Source organism: Mus caroli, chromosome 10, assembly GCF_900094665.2.
Source record: "Mus caroli chromosome 10, CAROLI_EIJ_v1.1, whole genome shotgun sequence".
NCBI classification, from domain to species: domain Eukaryota; kingdom Metazoa; phylum Chordata; class Mammalia; order Rodentia; family Muridae; genus Mus; species Mus caroli.
Genome location: NC_034579.1, coordinates 37770282 through 37790450, shown reverse-complemented (window position 1 = coordinate 37790450; position 20169 = coordinate 37770282). Strand labels below are relative to the sequence as shown.

Genomic DNA, 20169 nt, shown 5'->3' with positions numbered 1-20169 from the left:
AAGGTGGTGTCTGCCTTCAGTGAGTTATGTTGTTTAGAGGTGGAAAACAGACAGATCCTGGTTTTTAAATCCAATCAGCCAGTCTGTGTCTTTTGTTTCAGGGAATTTGGGCCATTCAGAGTTAGTACTGAGAGGTGTGTGCTAACTTTAGAAAGGAGGAGACATTCTGAAACAGCTTATTGAGAACTCAGTTCCCTTCATTGCAAAATAAAGGAAAGAGAGAGACAGAGAGAGAGAGAGAGAGAGAGAGAGAGAGAGAGAGAGAGAGAGAGAACATGACTAAGTAATTGGCAGTGGAAACCAGCTTATCAAATTTGCCAGTGGTTGGGAAGAAAAGAAAATGGTGGGTAACTTGAGGCAAATACCTGAATCTCCCAGACTGTCTAAGAGAAAGCCCTCACCCATCCTTAGCTACCCAGTCCCCTGGGAAGCAGCTTGCAGTCACAGCTCCTTTGTGGTTCTTAGGCAGATCCAAAATAAGTATTGAAGTTGGCGGGTACTTGTTGAACTGGGAGTGCACGTTTTGTGATATAAAGCAGCGTGGCATATTTATGAATTATAAGAAGATTTCAAGGAAGGCAGTCTCCATATTTAAAATTCAGTTGTGAGGGGTTGTGGAGTTAGCTCAGTAGATAAAGTGCTAACTGCACAAATGTGATGGCCTGAGTTTGTCCCCAAAAGCTTTCAAGAGCCATATAGGTGTGATGGCTGCCAGTGACCCCAGCCCTTGGGAAGCAGAGTCAGGTCCCTGGAGCAGGCTGGCTAGGGACACTGGTACAGACTTGCAGTTTCCAGGGTCAGAAAGAGGGCCTCAGAAAATAAAGTGGAGAGTGAGCAAGGAAGACACAAACATAAACTTCAGGCCTTGTCACTCACATGCGTGCATCATGTGTACCATACATGTATATACATGTACACACACACACACACACACACACACAGACACACACACCAGTTATAAGCCAGTGGTGGTACATGCCTGTAATCTCAGCACTTAGGAAGCTGAGACAGGTGGATCACCAGTTTGAGCCAATGTGGGCTAAGTAATGAGTTCTAGGCTATCCCAGGCTACATAGTGAGATTCTGAAATGTACAGACAGTTTTAATTGCCATCACAGCAGCAGCAGATGAACAGGGATGTTCACATGCCACTGGTGTGAGTGTGGATAAGTACAGCCATCTTAAAAAGCTGCTAATGTCCACTGAAGCTAAGCATATTCTTACTGTGTAGTCAAATGGTTCCTGTTGTGGGACTGTCTAACATGAGCATGGACATACCACAGCAGAAATCACATGCAAGAATGTTTGTTGCTGTATAAATAAAGCGAAATAACTGGAAGCCTCAGCTGTCATGAACAGTGGAGTGCGCTGTGCTCTGCGGTACATGCTGTCATCCCAGCCTCTGGAGGTGGAAGCAAGAGGATCAGGGCTTCATGATCATCTTCATTGTTTGGTGACTTAGAGGTCAGCCTGGGCTACAAGAGACCCTGGCTTAAGAAACCAAAAACTAAACCAATAAATAAACAAACAAACAAATAAATAGAGCCACAGAAGTATGACTGTTCTGGCAGACTCACAAAGAAAATATTATAGAGCAGCAGATAAATTAGTGACCTACGATGCCTGGAGCAGGGATCTCACCAACATAAAGAAGGCACTCTGTATGGTTCTGCTCCATAAAGCTGTGAAAGCAAGCCAGACTCAGTGGTGCTGAGTCAGGGTTCTGGTGCCTGCCTGTGGGGAGGGGGAAGGTGATACTGGACTGCAGGCATTGTAGGGATGCTTTGTTCCGAGTGAGTGTTTGTGTGACATCTTAGAGACAAAAGCTAAACAATGCAGAAGCTATGTATTCAAGTTTTTAATCATCGTTGCTAGAGAGATGGCTCAGGTAGGTAGGAGTGCTTGCTCTACAAGTGGGACCTGAGTTTAGGTCCTTAGTTCCCCGCATAAAAGTCTAGATGCTTATAACCCCAGCAGTGTCGGAGATGGAGGCAGGAAGATCCACAGGGCATAGTACCTGAAAGCCAGTGAGCTCCGGGTTTAGGGAGAGACTCTGTTTCGATGGAGTTATCTGGAGAGTCATACAAGAGACACCCAATTTTTATACACACACATATACACTACACACATGTACACACGTGCACACATATACACCTGTACATACTTACACACATGCATGAGGACACACACACATACACTCTTAAGCTGTTGGAGTGTAAAGCTGGCTCAGAAAAATAAAGACATGTCCACTCCTCGCCTGTCTGGTTGTGGCTCAGTTTCTCCCTGGCACTTGCCACCGGCTCATGGGATTCTGTTCTTAGCCTAAAAGGTAGGATAGTATTCAAAAAGCTTTCCTGTGTTTATACCTAACTTTATTTTTTTCTTATAAAAATTTCAAGATATCTAAATGAATTGAGTTCAGAATAATATATACAACCATGTTTCACATCTGTTTGGCAACAAGGTCTCAGACTCACTGTGTGGCTGAGTCCGGCTTTACTCTTTGAGCTCTCCTGCCTCTGCGGAGTGACCACTGGAATTATAGGCATGTGACACCACATCTGGTTTTATGGTGTGATGGGGACAGAACCCAGAGCTTCCTACATGCTAGGCAAGCACTGTTCCAAATGAGCTCCATCCCTACCTCTCATCTGCCATTCTCATTGCATTCATGCTCTGTGTGTGTGTGTGTGTGTGTGTGTGTGTGTGTGTGTGTGCCTGGTACCCTCAAAGGCCAGGAGAGAGCTTCATATCTCCTAGAATTGGAGTTAGACAGTTGTGCGCCATCATGTGGGTTCTGGATAAGGATCTAGTGCACTGGAAGAGCAGCCAATACCTCTGAGGTATCTCTCTAGCCCCGCCCCCCATTATTTCTTTATATCTAGGAAAAACTTAAGGCATGTAAGTTATTAGCAGACATTTTTTAAAAAAGACTAGGAGACGTATTTAAATTTTTTAAATGTATTTTTCTGGACACAAAAATCTCACTATGTACCCCTGGCTGGCCTTGAACTTACTAAGTACACGAGGCTGGTCTGAAGCTCAGAGATATCTCTCTGCCTGTCTCTGCCTCTTGAGTGTTGATATTAAAGGCATGCAGCATTATGCCTGGCTTATTTTTACTTTATGCTCCTAAGTAGGGGTTGAGGTGTGCACATGCTTGTATTTGTGTGCATGCTAAATAATAAGAATGGAATGGATCACATATTTAGTTCAGAAAGATAACATTCTGAGAAGAATTAAGCAGTAAAAGGTATTACACTATTTTATTTTCTGAAACAGGACAGTCATTTTTCTTTGTATTTGTTACTTACTAATAGGTAAAACCAATCAAAAGCTCATGGTTTCATCCCTCAACTTTCTATTTAACATAGTCACTTAGGTAACATAAGACCTCATCTTAGGGGCTGGAGAGATGCTCAGTCATTAAGGGCGCTGACTGCCGGGTGGTGGTGGCGCACACCTTTAATCCCAGTATTGGAAAGGCAGAGGCAGGCAGACCTCTGTGAGTTCAAGGCCAGCCTAGTCTACAGAGTGAGTTCTAGGATAACTAGGGCTACACAGAGAAAACTTGTCTTGAAAAACACCAGAAAAGAGCAGTGGTTGCTCCTCCAGGGGACCCAAGTTCAATTCCCAGCACCCTCTTGGCAGCTCACTACTGTAACTTGAGTAGTCGACTCCTTCACACAGACATATGTGCAGGCAAAACACCAAAGCACATTAAATCAATCAATCAATCAATCAATCAATCAATCAATCAATCAATCAAATAAATACTCGCCTTGTGCTGCTTCTTCCCCACTTTTATATTTTCTTTCATTTTAGAGTAAGCTTTCAGGTTTTAAGTAAGGCGTGTGAAGCATAGGCACAGCTTCTCAGGCTTTCCTTAGAGGTTCATATGCTGTGGTTTCAGAAGGGTTTCTCCGCTGTGTTGTTCCTTTGTTCACACTGGGAAAGCACGCCTGGCTTTCTAGCCCTGAGGAAGTACCCAGTGCCTGGCACATACACGTTGGGCAAGTGCTGCTCCTCTGAGCTCTGGTCCCAGCATCAGACTGGGAGCCAAGTAGAAGCTATAGAAAGCCACTCAGTGTGACAGCCCTGGTCCCTAAGGGCTTATTCCGAGCTGCTGTAGCAATGACAGACGGTCGGAGGATAGTGCCAGTGGCCGAGGTACAGTGACTTTATTCGGATATTTTTCTTTCCAAAGTTAGAAGCCCTTGACTCACTGCCATCTGCAATCTCCTTCCTGTTCTCCCCAGGTCTTCCTAATTGCACTTCCAGATTATTCAATTGTGTTTGTCCTTTGTACATAAATACACAAACTATTTGAAAATAAACTTCACTCGGAGGCTGATTGGTATAGTGCTTATGCATGAAAACCATTGCTGTGCTGTTAAGAGGTCTCGGGGCTTGAAAGGGTACCGGGAAATTAGGGGATGTCCTAGAGGCTAGATCCATTAGGTTCCTCCTCAACTCGGGGACAGTGTAACTTCGAGTCTCTTACACCCATCTGCAAAGTGCTTTGAAGGATCTAGGCTAGCGTAAGTGCAAACAATCTGAAGATTTGACGTTTATTTTTCCTCTAAAAATATAAACTGGGAGTTAATCTCTTGCAGACAATTAAGAGCTCACATCCCGGGGTTTTGGTTACAGATCTTAGCTGCTGATTAGGTGTTCCTTGGTGGTGATTACAGAAAGTACCAATGCAATCATTTGCTGCAGCTTAATCACTCACGTTTGAGAAGTTAGCTACCCAGAAAGAAACTGAAGCTCGTACAACTCCCATTAGCCTCATTTTTAATACCGAAAAAAATAATAATAATAAGGAAAGAAAGAAAGAGAGAGAAAAGGAGAAGAAATTATGGCTAAATTAGGAATAGTGAGTCATATAGGATAAATTGTACTGGAGAAGAGATACAGAACCTGGCAAATACATGGCCCTGAACGAACAGGTTCACTGTGGTATGCTGTCTGCAGCAGAGGGAACAGATGAATGGCTGCCCTTGCCCACAGTCCAGGATGGTTTCCTCAGAGAAGAAGAGGAAGGCCATCTCTTTAATCATGCTGGTGGCTGATCCCTCACTATCACAGGAGGGGCAAAGGAAAGGATAAATTTCTTTCCTTGGGTTTCCCACAGTACTCAAAGTAGAAGAGAAGAGAGATGGAGGTGGGGAGCGACAGATGAGCATGGCTTTTGTTTTTGCTTTTAACAGGTCCTATGAAGCAAGGAGAACATGGGATGGTGCGCTTGCGCAGTGCTGCACTCCTTTTCCGCTGTGATGGGTTACAGGCAGTCTTGGGAGTGGGGCGTGGAATGGATTTAAATGATAAGCCCTGGGTGACAGGGACAGGTGACAAGGCAGTTAAGAAGCCACGATTTTGTTAGGTTCAGGGTCCATTCTTGGAACATGTGCTGCCAAGGCTCAGCTGTCTGATTCCGTCAGAGGTTCAGCTGCATGGAGCTTATTTTATGGAAAATAGATTTACAATGGCAGCTGTATAATCCTAACACTGCCCAGGTTCCTACCCTCTAGTCTAGTGTTCTGGATCTCTGTCAAGAGATTACCTAGACTATCCTGATATGTCCTGGATAGGCCTCTGTCACGAAGAAACCCCTCAACCCCTGGCTCACTGACCACCCTGAGGATGGGTTCTTGTGGCCCCTATGGGTGGTCTTCTGCCCTGGGCCATTGAGAAGGAGCCCAGTGCCTCTATACAGCAATACACCTTGGGAGGAAGAATGATGCTACCTCCCAGGTATGCCCAGACCGTATGTTCTCGTGATTCATTGGTGGACAGCCCATGCCTGTAATATGTGCAGGCTTAAAAACAGTTAACTTCCTTTAGTTCTTGTGCTCTCAACTGCTCGTCCAACTTCCTCCGCACCATGGCAGACGGCCGTGGTGGGAATAGCTGGGAACTGGTCAACATGTTGTCTTCATGTTATTGCAGATCCTTGTCAGGATCTTTTCACGGAGAGCTTAGCTTTTCTTGTGTCATGGTGGCTTCTGGGCAGTTGGACACTTAGCTGGCACTTCAGAGTACCTGAGGAAATATTCCAACTACTAGCTAAGAAGGTGCTGTGGGTGTCATGTCAGGTGTTGGGCACTATCATTATTTCCAATTTTTTCCTCCCTTTCCCCCTCTGGTACTAGAGACTAAGCCGATGGCTCCCTGCATCTAGACAAGCATTGCATCACAGAACAGTCCTTTGGCCTCATTTATATTTTGTATTTTGAATTAGGCGCTCCCTAAGCCATCAGTGTTTTGGAGTTTGTTTGCAGGGTCTGTATATGCAGCATTGCCTGCCGTGGCACTATAGCCAGGTCGTTCTTAAATGCACAACAGTCCTCTTGCCCCAGCCTCCTGAGCCTGGGCTGATGGCCCTGAGCTGATGGCCCCGCCATGCCCAGCATTCCCACCTTTCTCAGGTAAAAGATTTGCGGGACAGATCACAGGTCCTGTTCCTTATTGGTTGACATATCAGCAGCACATTGTAAGAACATGTTAGGATAAGTATTTTGGAAGGACTGTCTGTTCTCAGTATCTTGGCCTAAGAGATTTGAAAAATGCAGTTTTTATTAATTAAAAAATAATAAAGTCATAAGGATACTTTTCCTCATCACATTTTTAAAAATTCAGTTTTTGTTTTTCATACAAACTAAAAGGACATCCTAAAAATATTTCTTAACGTGTCCTAAACACCCTGGATTACTCTGCTGCTCAGTGAACATGTGTGTATGTGTATGTATGTGTATATTTATAAACATGTTCCCTCCATCAAAACCCTAATTAACCCAGGTAGATGCTGCAAAGTTCATGAGTTTTTGCAATAAGATATTTGGAGTGGTGTGTGTGTGTGTGTGTGTGTGTGTGTGTGTGTGCGTATTTATACAAACAAACCTTACGCCTAGAGCAACCATGGACTCTTGTGGAGGCCTACACCCTGCTGGCTGTGGTCCAGGGGCAGGAACCATGTCACGCCATCCCTGGCATGAACAAGCTGGACTTGGGAATATTTAATATTGCAACTTCAGTTTTATGAATCTTACATGAGTTAAATTGTTTTCTAAGTTCATTATATTATTTCATTGAAATATCTCAGGAACCACACACATGCACACACACACACATATATACACACATACTCACACATACTTATATATATATATACACACACACACATAAACACACATACATATACACACATGCACACACATACAGTCACACACATACACACACATATACACACACATACACATTCCTTAGGAATTTTTTGTTTGTTTTTTGTTTGTTTTTCACTTTTCATTTTTCCAATTTTTTCCAAAGAATTTTTTAAAATTTTACGTTTTAAACAACAAAACGCAACAAAATAAAGTATAATAAGGTAAAACCATCACATTAAAGTTGGATGAGGCACGCCAACCGAAGGAAAAGAGCAGGCACAAGCATCAGAGACCTGCTGTGTACACACTCAGGAGTCCCAAAAACACTTAAACTGAAAGCCACGGGACATACACAGAGGACCTGGTGCAGACCCAGGCAGGCCTTGTGCCTGCAGCTTCAATCTCTGTGAGCTCACAAGAGCTTTGCTCAGTTGGTCTAGAGGGCCTTCTTCTCCTGGTGTTCTCTGTCCCCCCCCACCCCTACCGCCACCCCCAACCCCTGAGCTCTTAGGGGAGGGATGTGATAGAAACATCAAATTTAGGGCTGAGTGTTTTAATGTCTCTCTCCCCCCACCCATGGGTGTGGGTGTGGGGGGTGTGTAGGTGTGATACCTGGCTGTGGGTCTCTATATTTGTCCCCACCTGCTGCAGGAGGAAGCCTCTCTGATGATGACTGAATAAGGCACTGATCAATGAGTATAGCAGAATATCATTAGGGGGTCATTTTCTCATTCTTATTTTAATTGTTTTTTTAAGACTTTATTTGGTATTTGCTTGGTATTTTCCCTGGGCTATCCAGTCTCTGGTACTTGGTCATCCAAGCAGTGTTGGGTATGGTTCCATCTCATGAAATGGGCCTTAGCTCAAATCTATTTCTGGTTTAAAAGATGTTTTTGTGTGTGTGTCTGCATTATAGGAATATTGTGATACGCTCCAGCTGGATTCTGGGGTAGATTACCGGAAAAGGGAACTCGCCCCTGCAGGAAAACTCTACTACCTGTAAGTGTTCTCTTTGTGTGTGTGTGGTTTCTAATTTTTCAAGCTTATAATTTAATGACTTATCAGGGAAAGATTAAGAAAACAAGTGCTTTATTAGACCCCAAAAGACTAATCTGAATCTCATAATTTTTAAACAAAATGTGATGATGTTACCTTCTTTATACTGCTTTAACTGTTCATATTTGCATCCTTTCTAATGTGTGATTGGCTGAAACCTTAATTAGGTTTTTGGGGAGGAAATGACAGATGGTCAGGAAGTAATGAGTGTCCCCTCAAAAGAGGCTGTGATATTAAGAGAGTATTTTTAATGTGCTAAAAGAATTAATTATTTGTGGACATCTCTGACAAGTGTTCCATCCCCCCCCCAATTGTTGCTGTATTTTGTTGGACAATCTGTCTATATTTACTGTTGTTGATTGACTCCTATGCATAACTGATATAAAATGTATCCTATATGCAAATACAACAGAGTATATCTTGAAGTCCTTTAAAAGATTTTCCCTAGTAGGAGCAATTTATAATAATAGATGTGTTCAGCACATGCAGTCATTGCTGAGAAAACAAATACAGGTTTGTTTGAAGATGTCACTTGTGAGGACCCCGGGCGGGAAGAAGTGCTTTCCAGACGCGACTGTTGTTCAGTATCTGCCAGCAGCGTTGGGCGCACAGTGGGCTCTCAGGAGCTACATCCCAGGCCTAATTGTAATTTAACTAAAGAGCATGTTTCTGGTAATTTGAATTTTGATGACAACGTGGCCTAGGAGAGGTTGAGAAAACTTCTTGTCTTGCCGCCTTGTAAGCAGAAGTACTTGGTGTTTTTGAAGCAGAAATTAGCCAGGAAAATCACATAATTAAAATTGCATACTTTATATCAGAGCAAAGGGACGGTTGCAGCTAACGTTTAGATGCTGGTGATTATCTTAGATGCTGCTTCATCCGCCCGTAAGTACTTTGTCTTTAAAGTACTTTATAATTCATAACAATTCTCTGAATGCTATTGTCTGCTTTCATATGGGCGCTTTCTTCCCAGTTTCTTTTATCTTGAGGTTTTCTGGGTCTTTTATCTTTCTGATGTTAATAACCTTTCCCTGACTTGCTGTGGCCTATTTCATGTTTCCAGTATGTGATACTTGTCAACAAATGGTTATTTCCTTTATTCCTTTTTCAAAGGAGTATCCCCTGCTCTGAGGCAAAGTATTGTGGAAACATTAACATATTTCTTAGTGAGGAATTGCTTAAGTGAAGAAAATGGGCTGGGGCCTAGGTCTGTCTGCACAGAGCTCACTGTGCAGGTATGAGGACTGGGAGTCTACTTCCAGCAGCTACAGAGAAGCTGGACATGGCAGATGTATTAGTTAGCCGAGCACTAGTGTGTAGAGACCTGAGGCTCTAGGCGTACTGGGCTGCCCGTGTAGTCGTACTGGGCCACCCAAGTAGTCAGATCTCTAAGTTCTAAGTTCCATGAGAGGCATTGTCTCAAAATGATGATCAAGGAAGTTACCAGACATCGTCTTCTGGCACGTGCACACGTGCATATGCACACGCATGTACGCACGTGCACGTATTCACACACACTCAAGTCTGCATCATGACGTCTCTGTCATGGTGCTAACACGGACTCAGTAGGGTTTCCTGAGGTAAAAAGGCTGCTTTTGCTGAAAGCATAGACATTTTACCTAACCCTGGGGGTATCCAGTTCTTTTTCTGATAAAATCAGGGTGATTTTAGTTTAATTTTTAATTATTAAAAATTACTTGTTTTAATTACTTTCTTATTTACTTTTTTGATTGTATGTATGTGTTTACATGCTTACATGAAAATTCATGCCCTGACACACGTTTCTCAGGAACGTGTGTGGAGGTCAGAGGCAGCTTATGGGAGCTGACTCACTCTTGCCACTGTGATTCTGATGATCAAAATCAGGTAGTCAGCTTTGAGAGCAAGTATCCCTGAGCCATTCTTTTTGACCGCAAAGCGAGGCATTTCTAGCAGGGGGAAACTCAGTTTCTAAGACATGCAGTGGGAAAACACAGGCTCACACTAACATCTCGGAGTCCAGGAAGCCAGGATGTACAAGGGAACCCTGAAATAATGGTGGGGAAGGAGGCTCAGGGTGGCCCCCTCATTTCCTCGAATGAGCCCACAGGCAGAACTCCTTCACAGCAGAGTGAGAGACAGTCCCCTTCGGCCATGACAATGGCTCTGCTTTAACTGTTTTTTTGTTTTGTTTTGTTTTGTTTTTTTTGGTCTTTCTTTTTGTGGTGTTAAAGATAAAACTTAGGACCTCACAGAGTCTAGGCAAACCCTATACCATAAGCTATACCCCACGCCCTGGGATCTTACTTTTTATGTATTATTTATTTGTAAAAGATTTACTTTTATTATTTTAAATCATGTATACAGATTTATCTGGTGGTGGCAGGTGTGTGTGTGTGTGAGAGAGAGAGAGAGAAAGAGAGAGAGAGAGAGAGCAAGAGCTGGAGTGACATGCAGGTGGTTGTAAGTGGCCTGAAATGGGAGCTAGCTGCAGAGTCCAGGTCCTTTGCTCATACAGCCATGCCTCTGAGCCGTCCCCTCCAGGTTCTGGACTTTTGTTTTGAGACTCTCACTCACTTGTCCTATGTAGCCTTGCCTTGTCTCTGAGCTCAGGCAGGTCTTGAACTTGGGAGCTTTCTGCCTTATCCTTCTGAGTATCTGAGATTACAGGCCTGTGCCCCCAGCCCCAGCTTATAGAAAAACTTAGTACCTTTCCCTTTATAACAGACTCTTGTGTGCTCTTGCCCTGCCAAAACCTGTTTCCCTCCACTACTCTCTGGACAAAGTCCGTTTCTAAATATATGGGTCCAGGCTACTCCCTGTCAGTTTCACTAGAGTCCACCTGCCTGACAAGTAGAATCCTAGCTTCTCCCTCAGGGACAGCACCTACTGTCAGTTCTCTTAGAAAAAAAAAAAAATCCCATACATGATCGTTAATTAAATGACGACATCAGTGTATTCTGACTAGGGGGTGGGGACTAGACTAGAAATATTCATTAGCTCAGCACTTTACTTCTTCAGGTTTCCAGAGGCAATGAAAAATGTCCCAAGCTAGAATCCAAATAATACTAAAAATTACTGGAGAGTTCACTCAAAACAACCTGCAAAGCTGGCATGGAACAAGGTGGACAGTTCAGAATATTGTCTGCTTTCTGAGAACTGGTTCACACAGACATTGCCTGTTTGCTTGTCGTCCATTTCAGTTGGAATTTTGTGTATGTGTGTTCAGTGTCTGTGCTTGTGCCGTGGCATGCATGTGAGGTCACTGGGCAGCCCTGGGCATCAGCCCGTACCTTCTCAGTTCTTCCGGTCAGGGTCTTGTGTGCTGCTGAGCTGCATGCTCTAGGCGAGCTGGCCCTTGAGCTCTAGTAGACTCCGCTGTCTCCAGGAATGATGCTGTTGCTATAGGAATGATGGAGTTACAGGCATACATCCTCATACATGGCTTTACACTAGGTTCCAGGGATCCAAACTCAAGCTTGGGCAGAAAGCATGTATAGTTTTTGAAACATCTCCCCAGCCTTTAGAGTGTCTTTCTAAGTAGGTTCCAGAGTGGTTTTATTGTTGTTGTTTTGTTTGTTTGTTTGTTTGTTTGTTTTATCCCAAGGAGTTTTTAATCCTACCTGTGCTAAGCTAAGCTTAGGTCAATGTTAGCAAGTTATCAGCAACAGAGTTTGAATGTAAATGCTCAAATTTGCACCTGGCTGAAACCAGGTGTCACTGTCCTGTAATCCCTCCTGCAGTGGCTGAACCTTTAGTCCTTGGATAAGCACAGTCTCTCTCTGGATTCTTGCCGAGGAGGTCTGTGAAAGCCCAGGCACTTTGGTTAAGTTTTGGAGTTCTCGTTTGGGTCTGGGTGGCTGCTCAGACCGCTGACTTACGTTGGCTCTCATGGAGCTTGCCAAGCGTGGCCTGTCTCGCGCTGACCAGAGAATTTCCTTGCCTCACATTAGCTCTTTGCGTGGGGCTGGTAACAGGAGAGAGTTATCATTTTGTGTATGTGATGAACAAGTCTGTCCAGCAGGGGGCACATCTGTGGAGGTGGCCCTAAGCATGCTTCCCTGGCCATTTTGCTGTCTCTTCTGCAACAGGAGAACCCACGGTCACCTTAGCTTTCTGTTTGTTTTTCATTTGCTTCTAGGAACTGATAAGTGTTAGGCTTTTCTGATAAGTCTGGAAGGATCTAGACTGGGACGTTCTTAGGCATACAATCCATCTTTCCCAAACTTACATACAACCTCCATTCTCAGCACAGCAGCTGTGGCCTCACGGGAAGATTTGATTTCATTTTCTTTTAAATTGTGTGTGTGTCTGTGTATGTGTGTGAGTACATGCGCATAGTGCGTTAAGTGCAATGTATTTGTATGCACACGGGTTGTTTATTGCTGTGAAGAGACACCATGACCATGGCAACTCTTATAAAGGACAACATTGGGCTGGCTTACAGTTTCAGAGTTTCAGTCCCTTATCATCATGGCAGGAAGCAGGGCAGTGTCTAGGCAACAGAGTGCTGGAGAAGGAGCTGAGAGTTCTACATCTTCATTCAAAGACAGCAGAAGAAGATTGTCTTCCAGGCAGCTAGAAGGGTCTCAAAGTCCACCCACCATAGTGACAGACTTCCTCCAACAAGGTCACACCTCCTAATATCACCACAGGGGCATATCGTGTGTGTGTGTGTGTGTGTGTGTGTGTGTGTGTGTGTGTTTGTTAGTATGCAAGTGTGTGGAGGACACACACTTGAGTAAGAGTAAGAGTCTTTCTTACTGAACCTGGGGTGTAGCATCTCCACTAGAATTGCTGGCTACCAAACTCCTGGGATCCTCTCCCCAGTGCTTGACTCACAGGCTCACACCACTGCACCTGGCTGTTCATGGTTATAGGCATCTGAGCTCAGGTCCTCAGGCTTGCACAGGAAACACCACACCCACTGAGACAGCTCCCTAACTGCTCACAGGAAGAGTTTGAACTGAGCAGGGATAGGTGGCAGACCTGGTATCTCTTTTTCTTTTCATTAATTTGTTTATTCACTCTACAGCCTAATATCACCCCCTTCTCTCCTCCAGATCCCCGCCTCCACAGCTCTTCCTCCCATTCCCTCTCCCCTTGTCCTCTGAGAAGGGGGAGCCCCCCCCAGAGCCAATGCACCCTGGCACATCCAGTCAGTGTAGGACTAGGTGCACCCTCCCCCACTGAGGCCAGACAAGCTGGCCCAGTCAGAGAAATGGGATCCACAAGCAGGCAACAGCTTTAGGGACAGCCTTCACTCCAGTTGTTGGGGGACCTACATGAAGACCAAGCTGCATATCAGCTACATGTGTGTATGTTGGGGGTTAGTCACAGCTCTTGGGTTGGTGGTTCAGTCTCTGGGAACCCTAAGGGTCCAGGTTAGTTGACTCCGTTGGTCTTCCTGTGGAGCCCCCAACATTCTCAGTCCCCTAGTCCTTCTCCCAACACTTCCACAAGACTCACCAAACTCCATCTAATGCTTTGCTGTGGGTCTCTGCATCTCAATCTGTCTGCTGGGTAGAGCCTCTCAGGGTACAGTTATGCTAGGATCCTGTCTGCAAGTATAACAGAGTATCATTAGTAGCATCAGGAATTGGTTCTTCCCATGGGATAGGTCCCAGTGTGAGCCCGTCATTGGCTGACACTCCCTCTGCCTTTCCTCCGTTCCTGTCCCTGGACATCTTATAGGCAGAACACATTCTGGGTTGCAGGTTTTATGGGTAGGTTGCTGGCCCCACCCCTCCACTAGGAGTCTTGCCTGGCCACAGGCAGTGGCAACTTAGGCAACATATCCCCCACTGCTAAGAGTCTCAGCTAGAGTCACCCCTATAGACTCCCTAGGGCCTCCTTCCACCCAGGTCTCTGGCACCTCCTAGAAATGCCCCCCACCTGTCCACTGCCAATTTCTGTTGTAATACTTAAAAATCACCCAGGTGGTACTGGTTTTGAAGGCATGAAGGGGTCATGGAGAACAGCTGAGGCTTGGCACTGAGAGGTCAGGGAAGGCCATTGGTGAAGGTGCAGCCTCAGTTACAGTTGACAGACCAGTTCATGCAAAGAAGTTGAGGCTTGGTGCCATTAGGTAGCCTATAAGAGGCTATTGGTGAAGTCTATGCAGTGGAAGACCCCAGTGGATTGGAGATGCCAGTGCCATTGATCACCAAGAACAACAGTAGCAGTAGAGTGGAGTCAACCAGAGCCTAGAGTGCTAAAGAGGGCAGAGCTAGAGAAGTGATGTAAGCCCTTTGGAGGAGCCCAGAAGATCATGTGTTGATCCCAGACATTGGAATAAGAATTTGTAAAGTTGACTTTGCCTAGGATACCCAAAGATGGTAGAGATACCAGAGCCATGGGCTGCCTGCCAAGGAAAGCTGCTAACCAGGAGGGGAACCAGCCCAAGAGAAAGAACTGTGTTGCAGTCAGTAAAGCTGAAAGGAGTTGGGGATCAGACATGGAGATGTAGAGTTTGGAGTCTGCCCAGCTGGTGTTTGCTCTTTCTTTGTTCCAGGATTTCCTCACTGTGACATTCTGGAGTGATAATGCAAATATCCTGTGATGTTTAAAGTATGTGATCTGCTTTTTGACTGTATAGGTGACTACAGTTAAGAGAATGTCAGAGAGAATTTGAACTTTGAACTTTTAAACACTGGTGAGACTATGATAGACTATGGGGATTTTTGAAGTTGGACTAAATGTATTTTTCATTAAACTATGTTTAGGTATGCTGCCCCCCACCCCCAGACTCATGTATTTGAAGAAGCCTATGGGGACCAGGGAGTAGAATGTGGTAATTTGAATATGCTTGGCTCATAGGGAGTGGCACTGTTAGAGATTTGGCCCTGTTGGAATAAGTGTGTCACTGTGAGGTTGGGCTCTTTCCTAGCTGCCTAGAAGCCAATCTTCTCCTGACTGCATTTGAATCAAGATGTAAAACTCTCAGTTCCTTCTCTAGAACTGTGTCTACCTGAAAGCTGCCATGTTTCCACCTTAATGATAATGGACTGAACCTCTAAACTTGTAAGCCAGCCCCAATTAAGCATTGTCCTTTCTTTATAAGAGTTGCCTTGGTCATGGTGTCTATTCATAGCAATGGAAACTCTAAGACAGGGAGGTATCCCCATCCCTGACTTTAAGATGTATTACAGAGCAATAGTAATAAAACTGCATGGTATCGGTATAGAAACAGACAAATTGATCAATGGAATCGAATTGAAGATCCAGAAATAAACTCACACACCTATGGACACTCGTTTTTTGACAAAGAAGCCCAAACCATACAATGGAAAAGAGAGAGCAACTTCAACAGATGGTGCTGCTCCACCTGGGTGTCTGCATGTAGAATGGAAATAGATCCATGTTTATCTTCCTGCACAAAACTCAAGTCTAAGTGGATCAAAGACCTCAACATAAAACCAGATACACTGAATCTAATAGAAGAGAAAGTGAACACATTGGTATAGGAGACAAGTTCCTGTAAAAAAAAAAAAAAACAAACCAAAAAAGCAAAAACAAACAAACAAACAAAAAAAACCAAAACCTAGCTCAGACACTAACTAAGATCAACAATAAATGGGGCCTCTTAAAACTGAAACGCTTCTGTAAGGCAAAGGGCACTGTCAATAGTACAAAACAGCAACCTACAGACTGGGAAAAGAATTTCATCAACCCTACATTTAACAAAGGGATAATATCTAAAATATATAAAGAACTCAAGGAGTCAGATACCAATAACCACAAAACACAATAAAAAATGGGGTACAGAACTCAGCAGAGAATTCTCAACAGAGGAATCTGTAATGTCCAAGAAACACTTAAAGAAATGTCTAGCACCCTTAGTCATCAAGGAAATGCAAATCAAAACGATGCTTAGATTCCACAGAGCTGGGATTTTTATGTTCTCTGCCTCTGAGTTCACAGATCGCCGCCTCGTAGTTTGTGGATCTTGGCAGAAGTGTCTTAGTCAGGGTTTCTATTCCTGCACAAACATCATGACCAAGAAGCAAGTTGGGGAGGAAAGGGTTTATTCAGCTTACACTTCCATACTGCTGTTCATCACCAAGGAAGTCAGGACTGGAACTCAAGCAGGTCAGGAAGCAGGAGCTGATGCAGAGGCCATGGAGGGATGTTCTTTACTGGTTTGCTTCCCCTGGCTTGCTCAGCCTTTCCTCTTATAGAACCAAGACTACCAGCCCAGGGATGGCACCACCCACAATGGGCCCTACTACCCTTGATCACTAACTGAGAAAATGCCTTATAGCTGGATCTCTTGGAGGCATTTCCTCAAGGGAGGTTCCTTTCTGTGTGGTAACTCCAGCTTATGTCAAGTTGACACACAAAACCAGCCAGTACAAGAAGCAAGACATTTGGGTTAGAAAGACAGGATTTTATTAGTTTGGTACAAAGAGCAGCCTGAGTATTAAGATATGCCATTCCTTCCTGGTGCCCAGGTTCCCTGGGGTGGAAGGGAGTTTTCTTGAGGCCTGGATGTCTCCAGAGCAGGCCTTGAGTCCTGTGACAGGAGAGGAGCTCTGAGCTTGGGGGGAACCTATCGTTTTCCAGCCCGAAAGAAGCATGTCTGCCTTTTGTCTCATGGGTAACACTGTCTCATCTCAGAGCAACCTTGCGGAGAGTGAAGGCCTTGCTTTCTCAGCACCCCAGCTCAGTGTATAGGAGAATAAAGACCATAGAGACTTCTAGAAGTCTGTCTCAACAGCTGTCACCACCATGACATCACTGCGTCAGCATGCCTGTGAGCCCACTGTTAGTGCTCTAGGGTTCCATGGCTGTCTTAACATGGTGTGCGGGGATTGTGGGACCTCCCACAATGAAGAAGATATGACTTGGAATACTTTAGACACAACCTGTATCCATCAATTTTCACCTGGCATGTGTGTGTGTGTGTGTGTGTGTGTGTATCACACATCCATCCTTTGAACAGATTTCAAAAATCAGTTTCTTCTTAAACTCTTCTTAGTAAAAGCTCCTTCTCACAGCCATTCTTAGGTTTCCTTCCCAGAAGCATCTCTTCTGAGAAAAGAATCATTTTGGTGGCTATATCTTTGAATTCCAATTCTTAAAGGAGCCACAACTAGTTGGCACAAAAAAGCTCCCGGTGCTCTAAGGCCAGACTCTCTAAAGAAGACAGACCTGAAGGGAAAGATGAAGCTCACACTCTCACACCCGCTTCAGCGTAGCTGAAACACCCCGCTTCTCTCCTGCGGTGTCTTTATAAACGCCTCTCACGCTTCCGCTGTGAGGTCCACGTCAGTAATGTTTCTTAGCTTCATTGCTGTTCCTTCCCACACCTAAAACCTTGGCATCATTTTTTTAGACTAAAATTTTAATTAATTTTATAAGTGTTTGGAGGTTTTTGCCTGCATGAATGTCTGTGTATCATCTGCATGCCTGCTGTTCTTAGAGGCTAGAAAGGGTGTCTGATCGCCCAGAACTGGGGTTACAGATGGTTGTGAGCCACCACCTAGGTCCTGGCTATTGAACCAGGGTCTACTTGAAGAGCAACCTGTGTTCTTAAGCACTAAGCCACCTTGCCAGCCCCTTAATTTTGATTATGAATTATGTGTATATGTTTGTCTGTTTGTGAATGTGTGCATATGAGTGTGGTGCCCGCAGAGGCCAGAGCATTGTAGTTAGAGTTATGGGTAGTTGTAAGCTGCCTCTCGGAGGTGCTGGCAATCCAACTCAGGTCCTCTGCAAGAGTATGGGCTCTTAATAACTGAACCGTCTTTCTGGCCAAACTTTGGCAAGGTGGTAGTTCCTGCCTGGAAGGTCGCAACATCCTGGGTTAGAAGTTGTCTGGGACATCTTGGGACCTCTTCACCATACCACACAATCATAAGTCAGGTATTTCTCCCAGATGTTGGTGCTTGTATTTTGAGTCCCACACTGGATGTCACAGTTAGAAAAGCCTATTGATTTTGGCCTTTAATGTCTTTCAACAGTGCTTTGTCCTTTCCAGTATACAATATGCTTTAAAGTTCTTCTGTTACATTCACATTAGTACTTTATTCTTTTTTTATGCTCTATAAATGATTTTCCCCTCAATTTTATTTTCAATGTCTTTATTACTATTATAAAATGAATTTTTTTAATATATTGATCTTGCTGAATTGGCTTATTAGATTCTTAGAAGAGGTCCTAGAATTTTCCAAATTCAGGATAAGCTGAACATGTTTTATTTATTTTTCTTGCCTGACTTTCCTTCTAGTACATTACTGAAGAGACAAAAGCTCTTCTAGTTTCTGGCCTACATCGAGTGACTTCAGTTTGGCTATCACTTATACTTTTGTCTGGGTTTTGTAGATGTCTCTTACCAGTTCATCTTATTCTTTTCTTGGTTTGTCGAGCCTTTTTGTGATGTTAGATCCGGTGAGATGCGTTTTCTGCTTTTACTAAGATAACTGTGTGTTTTGGGTCCATTGTTATATTAACACATGCCACTATTTAATGTTTAGGTTTTCGACTAGCCTTGCATTTCTGCCATCAATACCGTCATGCTGGTCAGCTTTCCATCCCCTAGCTGAGCATCTGAGCCAAGCCCCTTAGCAAGAGGAGAGCCTCTTTCTACCCATGCTTTCACAGTTTCCATCCATGTGCAAGCGGCACCCACTGCCATAGGGCTGTGTCGAGCGAGGGTGGCTGGACATTGTGGCTGGGAGTGCAGTGGGGCAAAGGCAGCTGGGAAGCAGGAAGGGGAGAGCAGGAGAGAGGGGGGCAAGGGTATCAGTGTCTCTGTGTCTTATTCTAGGGAAGGCCCTGCCCCCAAAGCTTCCTCTACTCCCCGTAGAGCTGGGAGCTGGGCACCACGCCTTTAACCTAAGTTAACCCCAGTGAGAGCGCACGCGTCTCGAGGGGGCACCGGCTCAAAGCTGTAGTAATCAGAGTGCACAATCCCGTTGTGCCTTGCCCGGTTGGGTTTGCAGGACTTTATTGGGGAGTCTTATGTTTATAGTCAGAAGAAATATTTCTCACTGGTTTTCTTTTCTGGACATACTTTAGTCTGGTTTTGATAGCAGGTGATGCTGGTCTCACGGAACAAGTTTGGGAGAACCCCCTTTTCTTCCACATTTCCTTTCTTGGGTCGTTTCAGTAGTCTGTATCTTTCTAGGAATGTGTACATTTCCCCCAGGCTAGCCCATTTGTTACTTTGCAGCTGTTCATCAGACAGGTTGAATATTCCTTATCGAGAATGCTTACAAGTATCTCAGATTTTAGAGTTGTTTGTTGTTTTGCTTTGGAATATTTGTGTAAAGTCTAAGATTGAGCACACCTAAGCTGAAATCTAGGCTTTCAGATTAGAATTACTCATTTTAGTATCTTAGCGCCCACTTTATTTGATAATAAGACCATTTCTTTCCCTTCTTCCTGCTGATGCAAACAGCTATATATTATAAACAGCAGCTTCCTGCTTTATATCCCATAAAACACAATCACACAAAGTATTTTTCAAGTTTTTAGCTGTTAAAGCCATAGAAGTGTTCTATTTGACATAATTTGGATGTACACTTAAGTAGTAATTAATCACACATTAACTCAAGGGCTACTGAATGAGAAATTAATACCAAGTGCGTGGCACTGCTTGAAATCCACCTAACAAATGATACAGCAAAGTAGAGCCCGTATACAGACGTCCAGAGCAACTGAATCTATCCATCGTAGCTCTGTCCTTCTCTATTGAGCTGCATATGACAATCTCACACCACAGGACATTTAGGCTGCTGTCACAGAAGCAAGCTGCTCCGTCATTCCCAGCTTAACCGCATTGGCAGAAGTACCCAGCTGTAGATAGTGGTCTGTAAACATACACTATGTGAGCAGGCCATGCGCATACAATTTTTCAGTCTTACCATTACCTTACCCTGCCCTGTTTTTAAGACAGGTCCTGTTCAGCCCTGTCCAGGCTGCCTTTGAACTTACGCAATCCTCCTGCTTCAGCTCCTCTTAT

At 44.3% G+C, this 20169-nt stretch overlaps 1 protein-coding gene across 2 annotated transcripts in view; it reads left to right on the top strand.

The window, feature by feature from the left end:
• The window catches only part of Afg1l (AFG1 like ATPase), a 158510-nt gene that overhangs the window by 102064 nt on the left and 36277 nt on the right, over positions 1–20169 (top strand). For both annotated transcript variants that reach the window (XM_029482682.1, XM_021174127.2), the window contains one exon: positions 8083–8165. In XM_029482682.1, coding sequence (XP_029338542.1) covers positions 8083–8165 — 83 coding nt within the window. The remainder of the gene's footprint in view (positions 1–8082; positions 8166–20169) is intronic.